This window comes from Stegostoma tigrinum, chromosome 29 (assembly GCF_030684315.1).
Source record: "Stegostoma tigrinum isolate sSteTig4 chromosome 29, sSteTig4.hap1, whole genome shotgun sequence".
In the NCBI taxonomy this organism is placed as follows: domain Eukaryota; kingdom Metazoa; phylum Chordata; class Chondrichthyes; order Orectolobiformes; family Stegostomatidae; genus Stegostoma; species Stegostoma tigrinum.
In genome coordinates, this window is record NC_081382.1 from 36,822,675 (window position 1) to 36,844,802 (window position 22,128).

Here is a 22,128-nt window from a genome sequence, read left to right on the forward strand (position 1 = left end):
GGTGAGTTTTAGGAGGTTGTTTGACTCTAGGTGGAATGAAGGCTGGCCTGACCACAATGTGCACACGCATATGCACACACCCATGTTCTCTCTCTCTGTCTTTAAGTTAGTAACACCTGAGCTGCACTGAACACCACAAACACCGAGAGATTTTGTCTCTTATCACCAAGAGGAGGTTTGGTTGTATTTTGGTCATACACCGAAGATGGGCAGTGAAAACCCGTTAATAGACATTAGGTGCAGGTGTAGGCCATTCGGCCCTTCAAGCCAGCACTACCATTCATTATGATCATGGCTGATCATCCACAATCAGTATCCTGTTCCTGCCTTATCCCCATAACCCTTGATTCCACTAGATGCCAATGGGATACCTGGTTTACAGGGGATGCAAACCCCGTCAGGACCTCGAACCAGCTCCATTGTGTCTTCATTCACCTTGACCAATCGGATCGGGTAGACAAATGGCAGGATGCGGCTGTTAAATCCACAAGAACCAACCTACACAAAACGGAAGTGAAAGGCAGGTACATTTTAAACCACAGCCTGGCATCCTGCAGTTTCCACCAAACTCCCGAGGATCCTCGTGGCCTGCCCCAGAAGTGGGGAAGCCTCAGGAATCTTGCCGTGTCGCCCACACACCGGGGCTCAAAGATCTCAGCGAACCAGCCTGATCCCCCGGGCCAGCAGGAAAAAAAAATATTAAATCGCAAATTGTTACTTTTCTGCAATGTCTGAAGAGAAACGGTGGCCAACCTGACACCAACCAGATTGTGGTTCCACTCTCAACAAACACAGCAGCAGATTCTCAGCGGAAAGTTCCAGAAAGCTGTGAGGTATTTTATCGACAACAAATTGTATTCATGGAACATGACAAGTCGAGGGAGTGGGCAAATATGGGGCAGACAAAATATATAATGTGGATAAATGCCAGCTTATTGCTGAAAAAGCAGGTTATTATTCGAACTGTGATCGATTAGGAAACAGGGATTTTTTTTGGGGGGGTGGTGGTGGAGAAAGAGTGGGGGGGGGGTGATGCTGGAATGAGACCTGGAGTCTTTGTACACTAGCCACTGCCAGTAAGAATGCAGAAGTAGCAGGTAGTGAATGAAACAAATAGGCCGTGGGTCTTCATAGAGGGAGGGGGATTCGTGTACAGGAGCAGGGATATCTTGCTGCAACTGTACGAGGCCTTGGTGAGACCACACCTGGAGGGGTGTGCGCGCAGTTCTGGTCTCCTTACCTGAGGGAGGATGTTCTAACTATGGAGGGAGTGTGTCTAAGGTTTACCTGACTGATTCTCGGGATGGAAGAACTGATATATGGACAGAGACTGGATCAGTTAGGATTACATTCTCTGGAGTTTAGAAGAATGAAGGAGTAATTTCATAGAAAGCTATAAAGTTCTAACAGGGCTCGGCACAGGGTAAACGCAGGAAGGATGTTCCCAATGACTGGAACCAGGGGGTCACAATCTGAGGATACAGCATGGGCCATTGAGATGAAGAGAAATGTCTTCACCCAGACAGTAGTGAGCCAGTGGAATTCTCTGTCATAGAAAACAGTTGAGGACAAAAAACACTGAATGTTTTCAAGAAGGAACTGGATACAGTTCTTAGGGCTAAAGGGATCAAAGAGTATGTGAAGAAAGCAGGAACAGGGGACTAAGCTGGATGAGTGGCCATGATCATACTGAATGGTAGAGCAGGCTCGATAGGCTGAATGGCCCACTCCTGCACCTATGTTTCTATATTGCACCTTGAATATGATAAAATGTCCCAAGGTGCTTCACAGGAATGAAATCCGACAACAACAGGCAGGCAGCCCAACGGAGAAGATTAACCAAAATCTCAGGTGAAGGAGGTCAGCGTTAAGGATGCTCTCTCAGGAGAAGAGGGAGTTGGCGGGGCGGAGGCAGGGAGGAAGGGAATTCCAGAGCATTGGGTTCAGGCATCTGTAGGCTCAGGGTCAAGGGTGTGAGGGGATCCACAAGGGGTCAGAGCTGGAGCTGTTCAGCTTTCCCCGGGGACCGAAGGGCTGGAGCAGCACACAGGGATTGCCTGTTTTACTGAGCTGGTGGGGAAGAGGGCAGGGAGGCCGCTAACGTGTGAAGCAAATTTAGGAGAGAAAGAGAAATCGGAAACAACAGCTGCACAGAAACTCCCAGCAGCTTATCGGGAACGGCGGTCAGAAAATATTCCAGAATTTCTGCAGCACAAAGCTTGACATTTGAGGGAGAGGAACTTCATCCCAGGAGAGGGAGCGGCACGGTGGCTCAGTGGTTAGCACTTTGGCCTCACAGCGCCAGGGACTTGGGTTCGATACCAGCTTCTGTGTGGGGTTTGCACATTCTCCCTGTATCTGCGCGAGTTTCCATGAAGCTATGCAGGTTGGGTGGATTGGCCATGGGAAATGTGGGGTTACAGGCAGAGGGTAGGAGGGGATGTGGGGATTCTGTGGGTGGGATGTGGGGATTCTGTGGGGGGGTGGGATGTGGGGATTCTGTGGGGGGGTGGGATGTGGGGATTCTGTGGGGTGGGGGGTGCTCTTCAGACGGTCAGTGTGGACTCGATGGGCCAAATGGCCTCTTTCCACACTATAGAGATTATACGGCTCTCAAGAAAGACTATGGGGAAACCGGACTGACGGGACTGCACCGCAGGGATTCACTGGGCTGAACAGACTCCTCCCGTCTCGCCAGGACACAATGAGATGTTTTTAATGGCCAATTGTCAATTACTCAACTCTTGCTTTTGCTTCCCCAACCGCACCCCCACATCCACACCCCCAACCAAACCTGCCTCTCTTCTCCCCTTTCCAGATCTCTCCCAGCACCTTGAGACTGAAGGTACTCAAGGTAAACATTCAAAATTTTTTATCCGCAACTGTTTTCTATGACAGAGAATCCCACTGGCTCACCACTCTCTGGGTGATGACATTTCTCCTCATCTCAACGGCCCCTCTGTATCCTCAGACTGTGACCCCCTGGTTCCAGTCATTGGGAACATTCTTCCTGCATTTACCCTGTACCGAGCCCTGTTCGAACTTTGTAGGTTTCTATGAAATTACTCCCTCATTGTTCTAAAGTCCAGAGAATATAATCCTAGCTGATCCAGTCTCTGTTCATATATCAGTTCGTCCATCCCAGGAATCAGTCAGGTAGACCTTGGTCCCAAGTCTCCCTGCCCGCCCTCAGCCCGGCCCCACGTCTCCCTGCCCGCCCTCAGCCCGGCCCCACGTCTCCCTGCCCGCCCTCAGCCCGGCCCCACGTCTCCCTGCCCGCCCTCAGCCCGGCCCCACGTCTCCCTGCCCGCCCTCAGCCCGGCCCCACGTCTCCCTGCCCGCCCTCACCACCTATCCCCCTCATCCCCCCCCACCTCCCTCTCCCCCTATCCCCCTCACCACCCACCCCCGCCCCACCCACCGCTGGCCCCACGTCTCCCTGCCCGCCCTCTCCCCCTCACCGCCACCCCGCCCCCCGGCCAAACGTCTCCCTGCCCGCCCTCTCCCCCTCACCGCCACCACCACCCCCCCGGCCAAACGTCTCCCTGCCCGCCCTCTCCCCCTCACCGCCACCCACACCCCCCGGCCCCACGTCTCCCTGCCCGCCCTCTCCCCCTCACTGCCCGCCCCCCGCCCCTGGCCCCACGTCTCCCTGCCCGCCCTCTCCCCCTCACTGCCCGCCCCCCGCCCCTGGCCCCACGTCTCCCTGCCCGCCCTCTCCCCCTCACTGCCCGCCCCCCGCCCCTGGCCCCACGTCTCCCTGCCCGCCCTCTCCCCCTCACTGCCCGCCCCCCCGCCCCTGGCCCCACGTCTCCCTGCCCGCCCTCTCCCCCTCACTGCCCGCCCCCCCGCCCCTGGCCCCACATCTCCCTGCCCACCCTCTCCCCCTCACCGCCACCCTCCCCTGGCCCCACGTCTCCCTGCCCGCCCTCTCCCCCTCACTGCCCGCCCCCCGCCCCTGGCCCCACATCTCCCTGCCCACCCTCTCCCCCTCACCGCCACCCCGCCCCGGCCCCATGTCTCCCTGCCCGCCCTCTCCCCCTCACCGCCACCCCGCCCCCGGCCCCACATCTCCCTGCCCGCCCTCTCCCCCTCACCGCCACCCCCCCCGTCCCCCACCCCCCAGCCCCACGTCTCCCTGCCCGCCCTCTCTCCCTCACCCCCCCACCCCGGCCCCACGTCTCCCTGCCCGCCCTCTCCCCCTCCCCACCCCACCCCACCACGTCTCCCTGCCCACCCTCTCCCCCTCACTGCCCGCCCCCCGCCCCTGGCCCCACATCTCCCTGCCCACCCTCTCCCCCCACCTTGTTGTCGAAGTTGCCGAGGCTGCAGTTACACTCCGTGGCTCCGTAGAACTCAGCAACCTGAGGGATGTGGAAGCGGGAAGTGAACTCCTCCCAGATGGACGGGCGTAGGCCATTCCCCAGGGCCATTCGCACGCAGTGCTGTCTCTCCACCGCCCGCTCCGGCTGGCTCAGCAGGTAGCGGCAGATCTCCCCAATGTACTGTACAATCTGTGGGAAGAGAGCGGCCAGGAGAATCCATCAGGCGCTGGGAGGCCAGAGATCACACACACAGACTCAGTCCAAATTAAACAACAGTATTGTCCTGCAGGAGATTCGATCTCATTCCTACAGGAGCAGCCCTGGTGTTACTCAGCAGAGTAAGGAGCCTGGTTAGCGGAGTTGGCTGGATGGCTGGTTTGCAATGCAGACTGACACTAACAGCATGGGCTCAATTCCCACACAGGCTGAGGTCACTACAAAGTTCTCCCCTCTTCAACCTCTTCCCTCTAGTGAGGCACAGTGACCCTCAGGTTAAACCACCACTGGTCATCCCTCTCTAATGAGAGAGCAGCCCAGTGTCCCTCTGGGACTATGGCCACTTCACCTTTATGGAAATAAAAGGACCATCATTTTGTTCTGGACCCCCCCCCCGCCTCGCCAAACAACAGACCAACTCGCGGGCTGCTTAGAAAGGGTTGGGAAGATAAACAGCAACCTTTCACACTGGGTTAACAAAGCCTAGCACACATCTACACCACCTCACAACCACTCCAGAGAACGGGAGAGGGAATCACTCCACCACAAGGTCTATCGTCACTCCTTCTGTGGGATGTAGAACAACCATGAATGGTAGAACCGCCTGGAGAGGCCGAATGGCCTTAACCCATGCCTAATTTAGAGCCATCAAGAGCGTGAGGGTTTGAGAGACATTGTCCCGGCTCAGTGGTCATCAAAATGGTCGTAGAATTCTTAGATTAATCCACGCTTGGACTGTAGAGTGTTTCTGATGTTACAGTTTTGATGAACAGTGTGTGAAATAAAGCGCTGAGGGTTCGCTCGGTGAAGGTAATCTTGGCTAACTTCAACGGTTGAACAGTGGCCAGGTGACAAGGCACGGAATCAACTAGACCAGCTTGCCAGGGGTGTGGCACAGAGACTGGCATTGCTAAGCTGTGGCCCACCTTCCACTCCAGGGTCTAGGTCCGTACGGGATGGGGGTTATAAATGGGGATGGGATCCATATGGGACAGGGGTATAAATGGGGTGGGGTCTGTATGGGGTATAAGTGGAAGGGGGTTATAAATGGGAGACAGGGGCAGCAGGGCAACAGGAGCCCTCAACTGGGGTAAGTGGGTTTCAGTATGAGAGCAGTTAGCGCACTGTTAGCCCAGTTCCGACTGTATGGGGTTAAAGGGCAATCGGAGGGTGATGGGGTATTTCAGAGGGTGAGGGGCAGTTTCCCACAGGATGGCCCAGCCGTCACAGACAGTAATACTTACCGTACACCTATACGTAACACAATCATCCCAAAAGCGAGAGGCAGAGAACTTCCTCCTGATGACCACAGTCAGTCCATGCAGGAGACACTGGCCGATCCCCACAATATTCCCTAGGGAAGCAAACAGGACCATGTCAGTGACAGTACATGGAATAGTGTAGGTTAGATGGGCTTCAGATCGGTATGACAGGTCGGCACAACATCGAGGGCCGACGGTCCTGTACTGTGCTGTAATGTTCTATGTTCGATGACAGTGCACTCAGTTTCCACTCGTTAACGTTGCAAACACTGTACCGTTCAGTCCAGAGCCACTCAGGGGCAAGACAACCCCTAGCGGTCTGTCAAACCTACCTCAGAAAGTCTAGCTACATCACAATCACTGCCCGCTCCCTAACTGCCCCCTGCCTCACTGCCCTTCTGTCCCTCACCCTTCCTCACTCAACCTTTCCCCCGATTGTCCTGCACTCCCCAATGCCCTTCCTCCCAGCCTCTCTATGCACCCCTCAAGTCCCCTCGCTCTCTCACTATCTGCCCGTCCCTCTCTCACAGGACCTTCCTCCCATCCTCCCCCACTGCCCCACCTTTATGCATCCACACCCTCCCTCCAGCACTGCCCACCCCACCTTCTGTATTCACAGCCCCTTACTCCCTTATTTTCCCACTCCCTACCTGACAGGACAGATGTAGGAAGGTTGTTCCCCCAGTGGGAGGGTCTAGGGCATAGTCTCAGACTAAAGGATTGTACATTTAAGACAGACATAAGGAGAGATTTCCTCGCTCACAGGGTAATGAATCTGTGGAATTCTTTACTGCAGAGGGTGGTCAAGGCTGGGTTATTCAGTATGTTCAAGGCTGAGACAGACACAGTTTTTAAATCAGTAAGGGAATCAAGAATTGCAGAGAAAGCAGTAAAGTGGAGTTGAGGATTACCAGACCAGCTATAATCTTAGTGAATGGTAGACCAGACTTGATGGGCTGAATGACCTATGTCTGTAGCAACACAGTCATACAAAACGGAAAGACACCCTTCAATCCAACTCGTCTATGCCAACCAGGTGTCCCAAACTTTTATAGTCTATTTTGTGAAGTGACAGTGTTTACTGTAAGCACTCTATCCTGCCCCTTTCTTCCCTCCCCTGCCCCACGGACCTCACTCAGTTACCTGCAGAGTGATAGAGAGGCAAACAGTCATAGACAATGTCATCAGCGCGCATTCGAAACCCATAATAAACCAAAGCTGCCATCCGGTAATACCTGGAAGGAGAGAGAACTTTGAGAACTGGTTTCCAATTCTTAAATACAGTTGAAAAGAGAGACTTGTTACCAAAGCTTTCCCTCTTGCAATCATCAGGACAAACGCAAGAATGCCAAATTTCAAATAATCACTACAACTTATACCACAGAAGAAAAGGGTGCTGATTGGTTGGCAAGGTGACCCTGATTAACTGGAGCATTTCCAGGGGAAAAGTAACAAGAAAACTCAAATTAAGAGGCATAAAAGCCTGAACATGATGCTTTTGTTTGCAGAGGACAGTTCGCTGCATTTCCAAAATTCTTTCAGAATTGTCACCACGTATCTGCATCAGCCCAGTCTGCAAGGCAACGCGTGCCAACTCCAGAGAATGGGCAGCTCCAGCCAACGTGTCTGGTGCCAGTTGGCAGTAGCAGACTTAGCTGCTGAGACCAGGGTTGGATTGACACGGCCAAGTGGAGTGCAGCACAGCTTGAGGGGATGCCTTTCGGGTGAGACTTTAAACAAGAAAGCCCAACTGCCTTCTCAATTAGACACTAAAGATCCCCCAGCACCATCTGGAAGAAAATGAGGTGCCAGTGAGTTGCACAAAATTACCACGTGCCTGGGTATCATTGCAGACGGTGTAAATGTATATTATAAATACATACCTATTATGGTGATGGGCATATGGTATAAATTTTTTTAAAATATTATTAGTTATAGACAGATGGCATAAGTATTTATTGTAAATACATGTCTATTATGGTTATAGACAGATGATAAACTAAAGAAAAGCTGTTTCTGTTAAACTGAAGGCACCAGGATGAGGCGAGGTTTCACATTATGGGGAAAGGTGGGTAGGGGTCAGAGGTTAATCCGGGGAAGGATTGTTTTACACAGCCAGTGATAATGACCTGGGACTTGCCTCCCACAACTGAGGTGGAAAAGAGGTGACAAATGATTTGAGGGGAAAATGAATGGGGATGGGGCTGAGTGCATTGCTGTACAGAGTGGCTCAATTGGCCAAATGGCCTTTTGGTGTGTTGTAATGACCCTATCCTGCCATTGGAGGCAGTCCAGAGATGGCTCACACAGCTGCTCCCAAGTATTGGGGGACTGCCTCATGAGGACAGACTGAGTAGGTTGGGTGTATGGAATTTAGAAGTGAGGGGTGACCTTACTGAAAAGGTAAGAGACTCTGAGGGACACTTCACAGACAACGTGGAAAGGTTGTTTCCCCTTGTTGGACAGTCTAGGACCAAAGGGCAAAGGGCAATCTCTCAGAGTAAGGGATCATCTGTTTGGGGAGAAATTTCTTCTCTTCAGAGGATAGCAAACCTGTGGAATTCTTCACTGCAGAGGTCTGTTGAGGCTGGGATAGACCGGTGTTTAAATCAGGAAGGTTCAATCAAGGGCGGTGGGGAGAAAGCAGGAAAGTGGAGTCGAGGAATATCAGATCAGCCAAGATCTCACTGAATGACACAGCAGATCTGATAGTTTAAAAGCAGGGGTTTCTCAGTAGTATCAGAGATAATGGGAACTGCAGATGCTGGAGAATTCCAAGATAATAAAATGTGAGGGTGGATGAACACAGCAGGCCAAGCAGCATCTCAGGAGCACAAAAGCTGACGTTTCGGGCCTGGACCCTTCATCAGAGAGGGGGATGGGGAGAGGGAACTGGAATAAATAGGGAGAGAGGGGGAGGCGGACCGAAGATGGAGAGTAAAGAAGATAGGTGGAGAGAGTGTAGGTGGGGAGGTAGGGAGGGGATAGGTCAGTCCAGGGAAGACGGACAGGTCAAGGAGGTGGGATGAGGTTAGTAGGTAGCCGGGGGTGCGGCTTGGGGTGGGAGGAAGGGATGGGTGAGAGGAAGAACCGGTTAGGGAGGCAGAGACAGGTTGGACTGGTTTTGGGATGCAGTGGGTGGGGGGGAAGAGCTGGGCTGGTTGTGTGGTGCAGTGGGGGGAGGGGACGAACTGGGCTGGTTTAGGGATGCAGTAGGGGAAGGGGAGATTTTGAAACTGGTGAAGTCCGCATTGATACCATATGGCTGCAGGGTTCCCAGGCGGAATATGAGTTGCTGTTCCTGCAACCTTCGGGTGGCATCATTGTGGCACTGCAGGAGGCCCATGATGGACATGTCATCAAGAGAATGGGAGGGGGAGTGGAAATGGTTTGCGACTGGGAGGTGCAGTTGTTTGTTGCGAACTGAGCGGAGGTGTTCTGCAAAGCGGTCTCCAAGCCTCCGCTTGGTTTCCCCAATGTAGAGGAAGCCACACCGGGTACACTCAACAACTTCTCTTTTGACTCCTCCCACTTCCTACAGACTAAGGGGGTGGCCATGGGCACCCGCATGGGCCCCAGCTATGCCTGCCTCTTTGTAGGTTACGTGGAACAGTCCCTCTTCCGCACCTACACAGGCCCCAAACCCCACCTCTTCCTCCGTGACATTGATGACTGTATCGGCGCCGCCTCTTGCTACCCAGAGGAGCTCCAACAGTTCATCCACTTCACCAACACCTTCCACCCCAACCTTCAGTTCACCTGGGCCATTTCCAGGACATCCCTCACCTTCCTGGACCTCTCAGTCTCCATCTCAGGCAACCAGCTTGTAACTGATGTCCATTTCAAGCCCACCGACTCCCCCAGCTACCTAGAATACACCTCCTCCCACCCACCCTCCTGCAAAAATTCCATCCCCCTATTCCCAATTCCTCCGCCTCCGCCCCCACGATAAGACATTCCACTCCCGCACATCCCAGATGTCCAAGTTCTTTAAGGACCGCAACTTTCCCCCCACAGTGATCGAGAACGCCCTTGACCGCATCTCCCGTATTTCCCGCAACACATCCCTCACACCCCGCCCCCGCCACAACCGCCCCAAGAGGATCCCCCTCGTTCTCACACACCACCCTACCAACCTCCGGATACAACGCATTATCCTCCGACACTTCCGCCATTTACAATCCGACCCCACCACCCAAGACATTTTTCCATCCCCTCCCCTGTCAGCTTTCCGGAGAGACCACTCTCTCCGTGACTCCCTTGTTCGCACCACACTGCCCCCCAACCCCACCACACCCGGCACCTTCCTCTGCAACCGTAGGAAATGCTACACTTGCCCCCACACCTCCTCCCTCACCCCCATCCCAGGCCCCAAGATGACATTCCACATTGGCAGATGTGCAGGTGAACCTCTGCTTAATGTGGTATACTGCATCCACTGTACCCGGTGCGGCTTCCTCTACATTGGGGAAACCAAGCGGAGGCTTGGAGACCGCTTTGCAGAACACCTCCGCTCAGTTCGCAACAAACAACTGCACCTCCCAGTCGCAAACCATTTCCACTCCCCCTCCCATTCTCTAGATGACATGTCCATCATGGGCCTCCTGCACTGCCACAATGATGCCACCCGAAGGTTGCAGGAACAGCAACTCATATTCCGCCTGGGAACCCTGCAGCCATATGGTATCAATGTGGACTTCACCAGTTTCAAAATCTCCCCTTCCCCTACTGCATCCCTAAACCAGCCCCGTTCGTCCCCTCCCCCCACTGCACCACACAACCAGCCCAGCTCTTCCCCCCCACCCACTGCATCCCAAAACCAGTCCAACCTGTCTCTGCCTCCCTAACCGGTTCTTCCTCTCACCCATTCCTTCCTCCCACCCCAAGCTGCACCCCCAGCTACCTACTAACCTCATCCCACCTCCTTGACCTGTCCGTCTTCCCTGAACTGACCTATCCCCTCCCTACCTCCCCACCTACACTCTCTCCACCTATCTTCTTTACTCTCCATCTTCGGTCCGCCTCCCCCTCTCTCCCTATTTATTCCAGTTCCCTCTCCCCATCCCCCTCTCTGATGAAGGGTCTAGGCCCGAAACGTCAGCTTTTGTGCTCCTGAGATGCTGCTTGGCCTGCTGTGTTCATCCAGCCTCACATTTTATTATCTTGGGTTTCTCAGTAGTGTCGGGTCTACTAACAAACAACCCCTCTCTCTGAAGCAACATGATTAAAACTGAAGACATAACCCCATCCTCCAGGCCCTCAACCCAGGAAGCAGTGTTGAAAATGTACCTCAATGGAAGTCGATTGAGTGCATTGGGCAGTGATAGAGAGCAAGCTCCATGGCTTTTAACATCCTCAAGATGGGGGTCCTTACCTGCTGTGGACAACTATAGCTGCCTTGGGCATGCCTGTCGTTCCTGAAGTGTAGATATAAAACAGTCGATCTGCAAGAGATACATATTTACAAGGGACTGGAAAATAAATCATGCAATGAACACAGAAGATAGATATTTGGCCCATTGCGTCTGTGCTAGGCCTGTCTTAGAGTTCGTCCTCCTCAGGCCCTTCCTTTCCCAGGTTTGGAATCCTTCTCTCCATGTTGAAAGGTTGAGCCAGCTCCAATGAGCTAAACTCCTTGTCCAAAGTTCTGACCAAATCTATTCCCATGCACCCTTCCAGGCAGTGAATTCCCAACCACAATGCCCACTGAATAAGCACTGCTCCCTGTGAAGTTCTTTCCTGGGATCTGGTGTCACTGCAAGGAATATTTAGGAGCGGTGTCCTCTCAAATGGCCAAGCCGGGCACTGAGTCCCGAGGAATCAGTAATGGGCAACAAACGCTTGTCTTGCTAGTGGCGCTTACAGAAACCCATCAAAGGCAGCACAGAGGCACTAGTTTAAAATGCTTAGAAAGGGCAGGTCTGGGTTAGATACGACGTAGTGGTCATTCCCCAAAAGTGGCGCTCATATGGAATGGACTCGCACTGTGCTGCCCAAGTCCCCCAGGCAAGGGCTTGAGCTGCTGTGAAGAGGTGGTCAGGGAAATCCTGCTCACAAACGGTAGGTACAGCTTCACATTCATCAGGGCTACAGTGATCTCTCACAGACCCATTCCTATCGTAGACAGTGAAATTCTTCAGACTCATTCCCCTTCGGCCACCCCACTCCCCACCAACCCCGACCCTTCTGGAGTTTTTAAACCTGTTTCCTCATTCCTGTTCTGTCGCAGGAAACAGAGGGCAGAACACTACCTGAAAGACAACAGTTTGGGAAAGAGGGAGGTGCAGTGAGACCTGGCTACATGCTAGTTGCTGAGAGTAAGTCGGCAGTGAAGGTGGTAAATGGTATGCTGGTCTTCATAGCGATGGGATTCGAGTACAGGAACAGGGACAGGGACGTCTTACTGCAATGATACTGAGCCTTGGTGAGAGCACTGGCTACAGACAGGCTACAGCAAAGGCATCCCAGACTACTGAGATGGAAGGGTTGATGTATGAAGGGAGACTGAATTAGTTAGGGTTACATCCACTGAAGTTTAGAAGACTGTGGGAGTAATTCGTATAAAATTCTAACAGGACTAGACACAGGGTGAATGCAGAAAGGATGTCCAGAACGAGGCAATCACAGTTGAAGGATACTGAGTGGGCCACTTCGGACTGAAATGAGGTGAAATGTCTTCACCCAGAGAGAGTGATGAACCTGTGCAATTCCCTGCCACAGAAAACAGTTGAGGCCAAAACATGGAGGAGTTTGATATGATTCTTCGGGATAAAGGGATCAAAGGGTCTGGGGAGAAAGTGGGAACAGGGGAAGCAAGCTCAAATAGGGCCGAATGGCCTATTCCTGCCCCGATTGTCGGGGATGGCACAGACGGGATCGACCTAGTTCCACCTTCTCCCAAAGGCTGGTACCTGTGAATCCTCGGCCCTGGAGAGGGGGAGGGCACTGGCTTGACGCAGCTTCCAGCAAACGATCCAGGTTCTCCGTACCAGGGAGCACGTCCGAGGGATCAGGCTCTCCAGAGCAGTACAGGGACATGGATTTTCCCAGCAGCTTGTGGATCTCCTTCAGGGCTGGTCAAAAACAAAATGAAGCAAAAGTGAAGACAGACCTTCAGCGTTGGGCATTCCTCTCCTGACTCCCCATCTCAGAACCTGCACAGTTCACACTCTGGCTACTGGTCTGATCATTTTCCTAGTGTCCAATCCCACTCTGCACAACGGCTGAGTCCATGTGTACCACAAACCAAAAGGATCATTAAACACACGAGCAGAATAAGGCCATTCAGCCCATCGAGACTGCTCTGCCATTCTGTGGCTGATCTGGTCTCTAGCGACTCCATTCACTCGCCTTTTCCCCCATTAATGCTCGATTCCCCTTACTGATTAAAGCTATATTCAAGGCTGAGAGAGATTGTTGTTGACTCAAACTCAACAGCCCTCTGTGGTAAAGAATTCTACAGATCTGCTACCATCAAACAAAAATTCCTCTTCATCTATATTAAATGTGTGACCCTTACATGGAGATGAAGCCTTCTGTATCTCGACTCTTCGAGAAAAGGTTGTGCACCCTTCCACATCTCCTCTGGCAAGCTCCCTGAGAATCCTGTATGTTTCAATACAGTCTCATTCAGTAAGGTCCTACCAACAGAAACATAGAACCCCTACAGTGTGGAAACAGGCCCTTCGGCCCAACAGGTCCACACCGACCCCGAGAGCACTCCACCCAGACCCATTCCCCTATAACCCACCTAATCTACACACCCCTGAACACTACGGGACAATTTAGCATGGCCAATTCAACCTAACCTGCACATTTTTGGACTGTGTGCGGGAGGGGGGGGGGGGGGGGGGGAAGAGAACCCACGCAGACATGGGGCGAATGTGCAAATTCCACACACAGACAGTCACCCGAGGGTGAAATCGAACCCGGGTCCGTGGCACTGTGCAGCAGCAGTGCTAACCGCTGAGCCATCGCGCCGCCCAACGTATCAGGTACCCAGGGAAGCTCACAGGATGGATGCCGAGAGGGTACGTTTCCTTACACGAGTCATCCAGAACTAAGGGGACCCAGTTTAAGAATAGAAGGTCTCCCATTTAAGAGGAGGAGGAAAAGGCATATCTCTGAGAAGGTCTTTATTCTCTCAAATGATCTTCCCCAGAAAGCAGGAGACACTGGGTCACTGAATACAGTCAAGGCTGGAGTACAAGCGTCAAGAGGGTCAAAAGGTTGTCGGTGCTGGGGTCAGGCAGGAGAGTATAATCACAGCCACAACCTAATCACCCACGATCTTATCAAATGGCACAGCATGCTGGATGGACCGAATGGCCTGTCCTGGTCCAAGCTCGTGTTCAGACAGTATTGTGATAATCTAGATCATCTGTTCGAGTTGATTGGTGACTAAGCACTTCTAAGCCACACTAGTTCCGGGGGTTTATTTCCTTCCTCAGTGGGGGGAGGGGGGCAGGCAGGGCCTTGGGTTAGTGCCTGATCCCAAAAACAGCACCTCAGACTGTGCAGAGCTCCCTCGACACTGCACTAGAGGATCCCGATGGATTCTGCACTCAATCCTCAGATTTTGGATTAGAGTTGGAGGTGGTGAGAGCACAGACTCTGGTGTGGGAGACAGGTCCCGACAGACTAAGCAGAGTCACCAAAACTGACTTAACATTGACGCTGGCAAAATGCCAGTGACGATGAATAGTGTGCCCTCCCACCTCCACCCCGCACTTCCTCAACAGACTGTGCTCAGAGCAAGATGCACTCCTTTAAACAAGTGATACCAAACATGGAACAGTGACAAAGTTAGGTACTGAGTGTCACACCCTCCAACAATAACCACTTGTGATATAGCTGCCATCAAGCAGTCCTAAAGATTGTGAGCTACTTGTCGTTCTCTTTATTTCTCTAGTCTCTAGTTTATACTAAAAGGAACCTTTATCTTTGCCAGCCCATGAGACTGGCACTCAAATACAGACATGTGGAGCTTGCTGTGGTACAGGGTTTACACTCCTGGTGGAGACGCCAATCACTGTGCTGAAGATGAAGGAATAAATCCTCCAAAAAGGTTTCAAACAGAGACCTGGGTTCAACACAGTCCCCAGAAGCATGGCCCACATCAACCTTTGTCCTGCATTTCAGCAACAAGACCCTTCGTTAATGCAGAAGCCAAGAGCAGGCAGTGGGAGAGATTCCTGATCAGGGCAAACGTTGGGAATCTCTGTCCATCACTCCAGGCTGCCACAGCAATGCAGACTCCCCAGGTGAACATCACCCGAGTGTAACGGCTTTCTCAGTGTTCTGCAAAATCCTTCAATCCACCTTCCCAAATACAAAATGGCAAACATGGAAAATAAAACAATCACACACATTCCTTTTCCAAACCGGACCAGCAGATTGACAGAAAGAAAAGGGTCAAGCATGGAGACCAAACAGAGAAAACACATGCAAACAGGCAGATTACACCACACACAGATCATTTGGGAAAGGAGAGCTTTTTAATTAGGATCAAATTGGTGGGCCCACCCAACTGCAAACTCTCAATTAAACACTGGAATTTCAAAACCTCGCCAACATTTGTAAGCAGACAGACGCCAAACAGTTTCTGGTGTTGGGTTTGACAGCGAGGATCCAAGTTCTAAACTCTCAGAGATGCCGAGGCCACTCTAGCAGTTTGCAGCCCTCCCTCCTCAGTATTGGCGAGCAGTGGAGGATGGAACTGGAGCCGATCTTTAAAAACAGTGTGAAAGCTGTTACTCAGAGAAACACATTATATTTACGTGCCCCCATGATAATCCGACTCTTTCTGCATTTCACTCAAACTTTCCTTTCATTCGCAGTCAATGGAAAGGTGAGACTGGGTGTGAGTGACATGACTCACTTGGCGCAACGGCCTTAAAATCACTCTCTATGTGTAACAGACGCAAAGGCCTTTGTACTGGAAGTGATGCAGAAGCCACAGCTTCTCAACTTCTGTTTTTATTTCCTCATGGGCAGCAGACATCACCGGCTGGTCAATGCCGGGCTTTGAGAAGGTGGCTGTGAACTGTTGTCTTGACCTGCTACAGTACCACAAACGACAATCTGGAATTCTACCGTTGTTAAGGATTCAGTCGAGAGAAGAAAAAACATTCAGCGTCCCGAACAACCCAATGTTTACTCAGCCATGTCAGATGGCAGTTCAGAATCACCCATCCTGGAGGTACATATAGATCTGACTCCACACAATGACAGATTTCATTCCTTAAAAGGGTCACACAGTTAATAAACACATCGGAGAGGCGATGGCCCTTGGGTGTTATCGCTCGACTATTAATCCAGAAACCCAGCTGATGTTCTGGGGACCTGGGTTCCAGTTCCACCACAGCAGAGAGACGAAACGTCAGCTTTTGTGCTCCTAAGATGCTGCTTGGCCTGCTGTGTTCATCCAGCTCCACACTTTGTTATCGCAGATGGTGGAATTTGAATTCAGAGAGAGTCTGGAATTAAGAATCCACTGATCACCATAAAGATCATTTTGTTGGAAGAGCTCACCTGGTTCACCAAATTCCTTCAGGGAGGAAGTCTGCCAGTCTTATCTCGTCTGGCCTACATGTGACTCCAGACCCACAGCAATGTGGGTGAGTCTCAACATTGATATCTATCCAACAATGTGGAAAGTTGCCCAAGTATGTCCTATACATAAAAAAGCAGGACAAATCCAACCCGGCCAATTACTGTCTCCTCTCAATCATCAGTAAAGTGATGGAAGGTGTCAGCAACAGTGCTATCCAGCAGCACTTACTCAGAAGTAAACTGCTCAGTGACGCTCAGTTTAGGTTCCACCAGAACCGCTCAGCTCCTGCTCTCATTACAGCCGTGATCCAAACTTGGACAAAACAGCTGAATTCCAGGCGAAGCGACAATGACAGCCCTTGACATCAAGGCTACATTTGACAGAGTGTGGCATCAAGGAGCCCCAGCAAAACTGGAACAAATGGGTATTGGTGATGGTTGGAGTCATACCTGACACACAGGAGGATGGTCGTGGTTGTGGGAGGTCAATCATCTCAGCTCCAGGACATCTCTGCAGGAGTTCCTCAGGGTCATGTCCTAGGCCCAGCCATCTTCAGCTGCTTCATCAATGACCTTCCCTCCATCATAAGGTCAGAAGTGGGGATGTTCACTGATGACTGCACAATGTTCAGCACCATTTGTGACTCATCAAATACTGAAGCAGTCAGTGTTCACACACAACAAGATCTGGACAATATCCAGGCTTGGGCCGACAAGTGGCAAGTGACATTCATGCCACACATTGCCAGGCTGTGACCATCACCAATAAGAGACAATCTAACCAGTTGCCCCTTGACATTTAATAGTGTTACCATCACCGAATCCCCCACTGTCAACATCAACCCCTGGGGGTTACCGCTGACCAGAAACTTAACTAGACTAACCACATTAACACAGTGGTTACAAGAGCAGGCCAGAGCTGGGAATACTGTGGCAAGTAACTCACCTCCTGGCTCCCCAAAGCCTGTCCACCATCTACAAGGCACAAGTCAGGAGTGTGATGGAATACTCCCCACTTGCGTGAAGGGCACAGCCCCAACAACACTCAAGAAACTTGATACCATCCAGGACAAAGCAGCCACTTGATTGGCACGACATCCAAAAACACCATTCCCTCCACCACTGACGCTCAGCAGCAGTACTATCTACAAGATGCGATGCAGAAATTCACCAAAGATCCTCAGACAGCACCTTCCAAACCCACGGCCAACTCCATCTAGAAGGACAAGGGCAGCAGATACATGGGAACAGCACCCCCTCCAAGTCATTCACCATCCTGACTTGGAACTATATTGGTGCTTCTTTATCGTCGCTGGGTCAAAATCCTGGAATTCCCTCCCTAAGGGCATTGTGGGTCAGCCCACAGCAGCAGGAATGCAGCAGTTCAAGAAGGCAGCTCACCAGCACCTTCTCAAGGGCAACTAGGGATAGGCAATAAATGCTGGCCCAGCCAACGACATCCACATTACAGAAATGAATAGAAAAAAAATTCTGATGTGCTTTTACGAGTGCATATATGATGGTCAGCATTAGTTATATACGATTTTTATTCAGATTTATTAACACTTCTGTGAATTATGATGCGGGGAGAGGCTATTCACCCCACTGCTCCTGTACCAGCCCTTCAAACGAACATCGTTACCTCTGGTCTGTCAACATTGAACTGATGCTCCATGAACTTGTAACTCATGCCGTCTCTGGAAGAAGCAGTTTCTTTTCTGAATGGGTAAGCTCACAATCATGTACTTACAGTGAAACATGTTCTTTGTCTAGGGTTGAATTCAGAGGAGGCAAAGTGAGGACCTAACGTCAGTGCCTTAGACTAAGACAGCTCAATACCGATAGCAGAGCGGTAAAAGCCGGGGGGCAGGGCGGGGGGATGTCTCCAAGGACAGACGTCTCCCATTGAAGTGACTTTAAAATAATCACTCATTTTCAGAAAGAATGAATTTGTAGTAATTCCAAACCTTGAAATCAGTTCAACCTGATGATTCAAAATGTCAGTGATAATGGGAACTGCAGATGCTGGAGAATCCAAGATAACAAAGTGTGAAGCTGGATGAACACAGCAGGCCAAGCAGCATCTCAGGAGCACAAAAGCTGACGTTTCAGGCCTAGACCCTTCATCAGAGAGGGGGATGGGGAGAGGGTTCTGGAATAAATAGGGAGAGAGGGGGAGGTGGACCGAAGATGGAGAAAAGAAGATAGGTAGAGAGGAGAGTATAGGTGGGGGAGGTAGGGAGGGGATAGATCAGTCCAGGGAAGACGGACAGGTCAAGGAGGCAGGATGAGGTGGTAGGTGGGAAATGGAGGTTAGCTTGAGGTGGGAGGAAGGGATGGGTGAGAGGAAGAACAGGTTAGGGAGGCAGGCTGGGCTGGTTTTGGGATGCAGTGGGGGAGGGGACGAACTGGGCTGGTTTTGTGATGCAGTGGGGGAGGGGACGAACTGGGCTGGTTTTTGGATGCGGTGGGGGAGGGGGAGATTTTGAAGCTGGTGAAGTCCACATTGATACCATTGGGCTGCCGGGTTCCCAAGCGGAATATGAGTTGCTGTTCCTGCAACCTTCGGGTGGCATCATTGTGGCACTGCAGGAGGCCCATGATGGACATGTCGTCTGAGGAATGGAAGGGGGGAGTTAAAATAGTTCACGACTGGGAGGTGCAGTTGTTTGTTGCGAACCGAGCGGAGGGTTCTGCAAAGCGGTCCCCAAGCCTCCGCTTGGTTTCCCCAATGTAGAGGAAGCCACACCGGGTACAATGGACACAATATACCACATTGGCAGATGTGCAGGTGAACATCTGCTTGACATCTTGGGGCCTGGGATGAGGGTGTGGGAGGAGGTGTGGGAGCAAGTGTAGCACTTCCTGCGATTGCAGGGGAAGGTGCCGGGTGTGGTGGGGTGGGAGGGCAGTGTGGAGCGAACAAGGGAGTCACGGAGAGAGTCGTCTCTCCGGAAAGCAGACAAGGGTGGGGATGGAAAAATAGCTTGGGTGGTGGGGTCGGATTGTAGATGGCGGAAGTGTCGGAGGATGATGCGTTGCATCCAGAGGTTGGTGGGGTGGTATGTGAGAACGAGGGGGATCCTCTGGGGGCAGTTGTGGTGGGGGCCGGGTGTGAGGGATGTGTTGCGGGAAATGCGGGAGACGCGGTCAAGGGCGTTCTCGACCACTGCGGGGGCAAAGTTGCAGTCCTTGAAGAACGTGGACATCTGGGATGTGCGGGAGTGGAATGCCTCATGGTGGGAGCAGATGCGGCGGAAGCGGAGGAATTGGGAATAGGGGATGGAATTTTTGCAGGAGGGTCGGTGGGAGGAGTTGTATTCTAGGTAGCTGTGGGAGTCGGTGGGCTTGAAATGGACATCAGTTTTTAGCTGGTTACCTGAGATGGAGACTGGAGAGGTCCAGGAAGGTGAGGATGTGTTGGAGATGGTCAGCTTTCTTTCTCTCCCTCCCTCCCTCTCTCTCCACCCAAGGGTCCTGCATGACCTGCTGTGATCTCTAGCATTTGCTGTTTTCAGTACAGATTCCAGCATCTGCAGTAATTTGCTCCTAGAACATATCTACATGGCTAGTCCAGTTGGGTTTGAGTTTCTCGTCAATGATAGCCCCAGGAATATTGATACTAAAGGGAATTCAGTGGCAAGACTATTGAATGTTGAGGGGCAGTGGTCATATGGCCTCTTATTGGAGATGGTCACAGCCTGGAATGTGTAGCACAAATGTTATTTCCAAGTGTAGCAATGCATATTGTCAGGGCTGCTGCTATGTAGCCCTGGGGAAGAGCTTGGGGGTGGAAATCTCAGCTGTCTCCCTCCCTCTTGGTTTAATTATAACTTGGGAAGTGTTTATAATTTGGGCGTCAATGGAAGACGCAGCATCTGCGCATATTGCACATTGCCATCTTCTCACCTTCATTAACATATGATGGAATACACGTGGCTCAGAATAATGCCAACAGCAGGGAGTTCGAATCCCACATCAGCTGAGGCAGATTGAAAACCTGTCACCAACAACAGAAAGCAGCACTTAAAAAAAAAATCAAACAACAAATAAATAAATAAACCAGCTCTGGATGAAGCAAGCTGACCCTGGGGGGCAACAGACCTGCCTTCCAAGTCATACTTTACACATTAGAAATTGCATTTATTGCCAGAAGTATCTTTTCCACTGATCGAATTCGAAGAGGACAAACTTTAAGAATAATCAATATCGACATTTCACATCACAACGTTCACACAGAAAGAAAATAGAGGATCTCTCATGATCTCAGGACAGCCCCAAGCACCTGAAAACCAATGCAATTCATGGAAAATGTGATGAAGGAAACACAGCAGACAGCAAGCTCCCACAAAACAGCGGTGTGCCAATGACGAGATCATACTTAGAAACACAGAAAACAGGAGTGTGCCATTTGGCCCTTCTATCCTGCTCCCCCATTCAGTAGGAATATCATCCAACTCAGTCCCCTGTTTCTGCTCTCTCTCCCTGTACCCTTTGATCACTTTAGCCATAAGAATTATATATAATGTTCAATGTTTTGGCCTCAGCCAGTAGACAATTCCTCAGGCTCACCACTCTGGATGAAGAGATGTTACCTCATGTCAGTTCTAAACAGCCTGCCTTGTATCCTTAGACTGTGACCCCCGGTTTTGGACTCCCTATATCATAATCTGTCTAGTCCTGTTACAATTTTAAAAGTTCCTAAGATCACCCCCCACTCATTCCAGTCAGTATAGTTCTAACCCATTCAGTTTCTCTTCTCATACCTCAGTTCTGCCCATCCCCATTTGTGGGAGAAAATGCTGGCCACAACAGCGTCACTGCATTCTCTCTTCTTCCAATAGCAGAATCTTTGGTGTCCACTTGAGAGGGTAACAGCCTCTCAATTTAACACCTCGTTGAAAGACAGCACCTCCAACAGTGCAGCATTCCCCCAGCACTGCACTGAAAGCCCCTGCCTTGATTTTGACGTTGGAGTGAGATATGAATATTTCGTGCCTTGGATTACACACTGGAATGCAACCAACACCATTTCCCATCAGTGTGCTGATATCTAGACAGTTCAGTACTGAGGCATGATAAAAAGAGGAAAAGCTGATGTGTAAAAGCGACTCAATCACAGAATTGTTAGAGTGCAGAAGCAGGCCATTCAGCCCATCATGACTACACCTCCCACATCAATATTCCCAATGTCCAAATGCTGTCCTTATTTCAGTCCAAATTAACATCCAGTGCTCTTGAGTGTCCCAATTAAACCTGCCTTCACCATCTTTCCAGTCAGTGCATTCCAGATCCTAGCTACTCTCATATTTTGGATAAAAAAAGGTTTTCTTCCCCCTCACATTACCTCGCTTTGTTTGCTCATCACTTTAATTCTATGCCTTTTTGTCCTTGTTCCTTTTAAGAGCAATAATAGCTTCTGCCTATCTACTGTGTCCAGGCCCCTCAGGGTTTGAAAACGTCACATCAACTCTCCTGTCAGTCTTTCTCCCTCAACATCTTCAGCTTACTCTCACAATGAAACTTTCTCATTCCAGGAACCACTTTGTCAGCCATTTCTGCACCATCTCCAATGCTTTCACATTCTTCCCATAACGATCTTCTCAATATTTGGTTTGTAAATTCCTGTGAAAATGTCCCACCAGACTCCAGCTGCTCGAGGGCTCACAGGCCTGACCTGCAAGTTGCCGTTCACTAATTGTAAACCAGATTTCAACCAGGTCCAGGACTGCCAGAGGTTCAGACTTTGAGTGCAGACTGTGATATGGGTT

General features: G+C 51.1%; 1 protein-coding gene across 1 annotated transcript in view; it reads right to left on the reverse strand.

The window, feature by feature from the left end:
- The window catches only part of slc27a4 (solute carrier family 27 member 4), a 55,889-nt gene that overhangs the window by 11,145 nt on the left and 22,616 nt on the right, over positions 1-22,128 (reverse strand). The window contains exons 3-8 of the mRNA XM_048558916.2: positions 12,715-12,876; positions 11,178-11,247; positions 6,947-7,038; positions 5,786-5,895; positions 4,305-4,514; positions 372-498 (exon numbers count right to left, since the gene is read on the reverse strand). Coding sequence (XP_048414873.2) covers positions 372-498; positions 4,305-4,514; positions 5,786-5,895; positions 6,947-7,038; positions 11,178-11,247; positions 12,715-12,876 — 771 coding nt within the window. The remainder of the gene's footprint in view (positions 1-371; positions 499-4,304; positions 4,515-5,785; positions 5,896-6,946; positions 7,039-11,177; positions 11,248-12,714; positions 12,877-22,128) is intronic.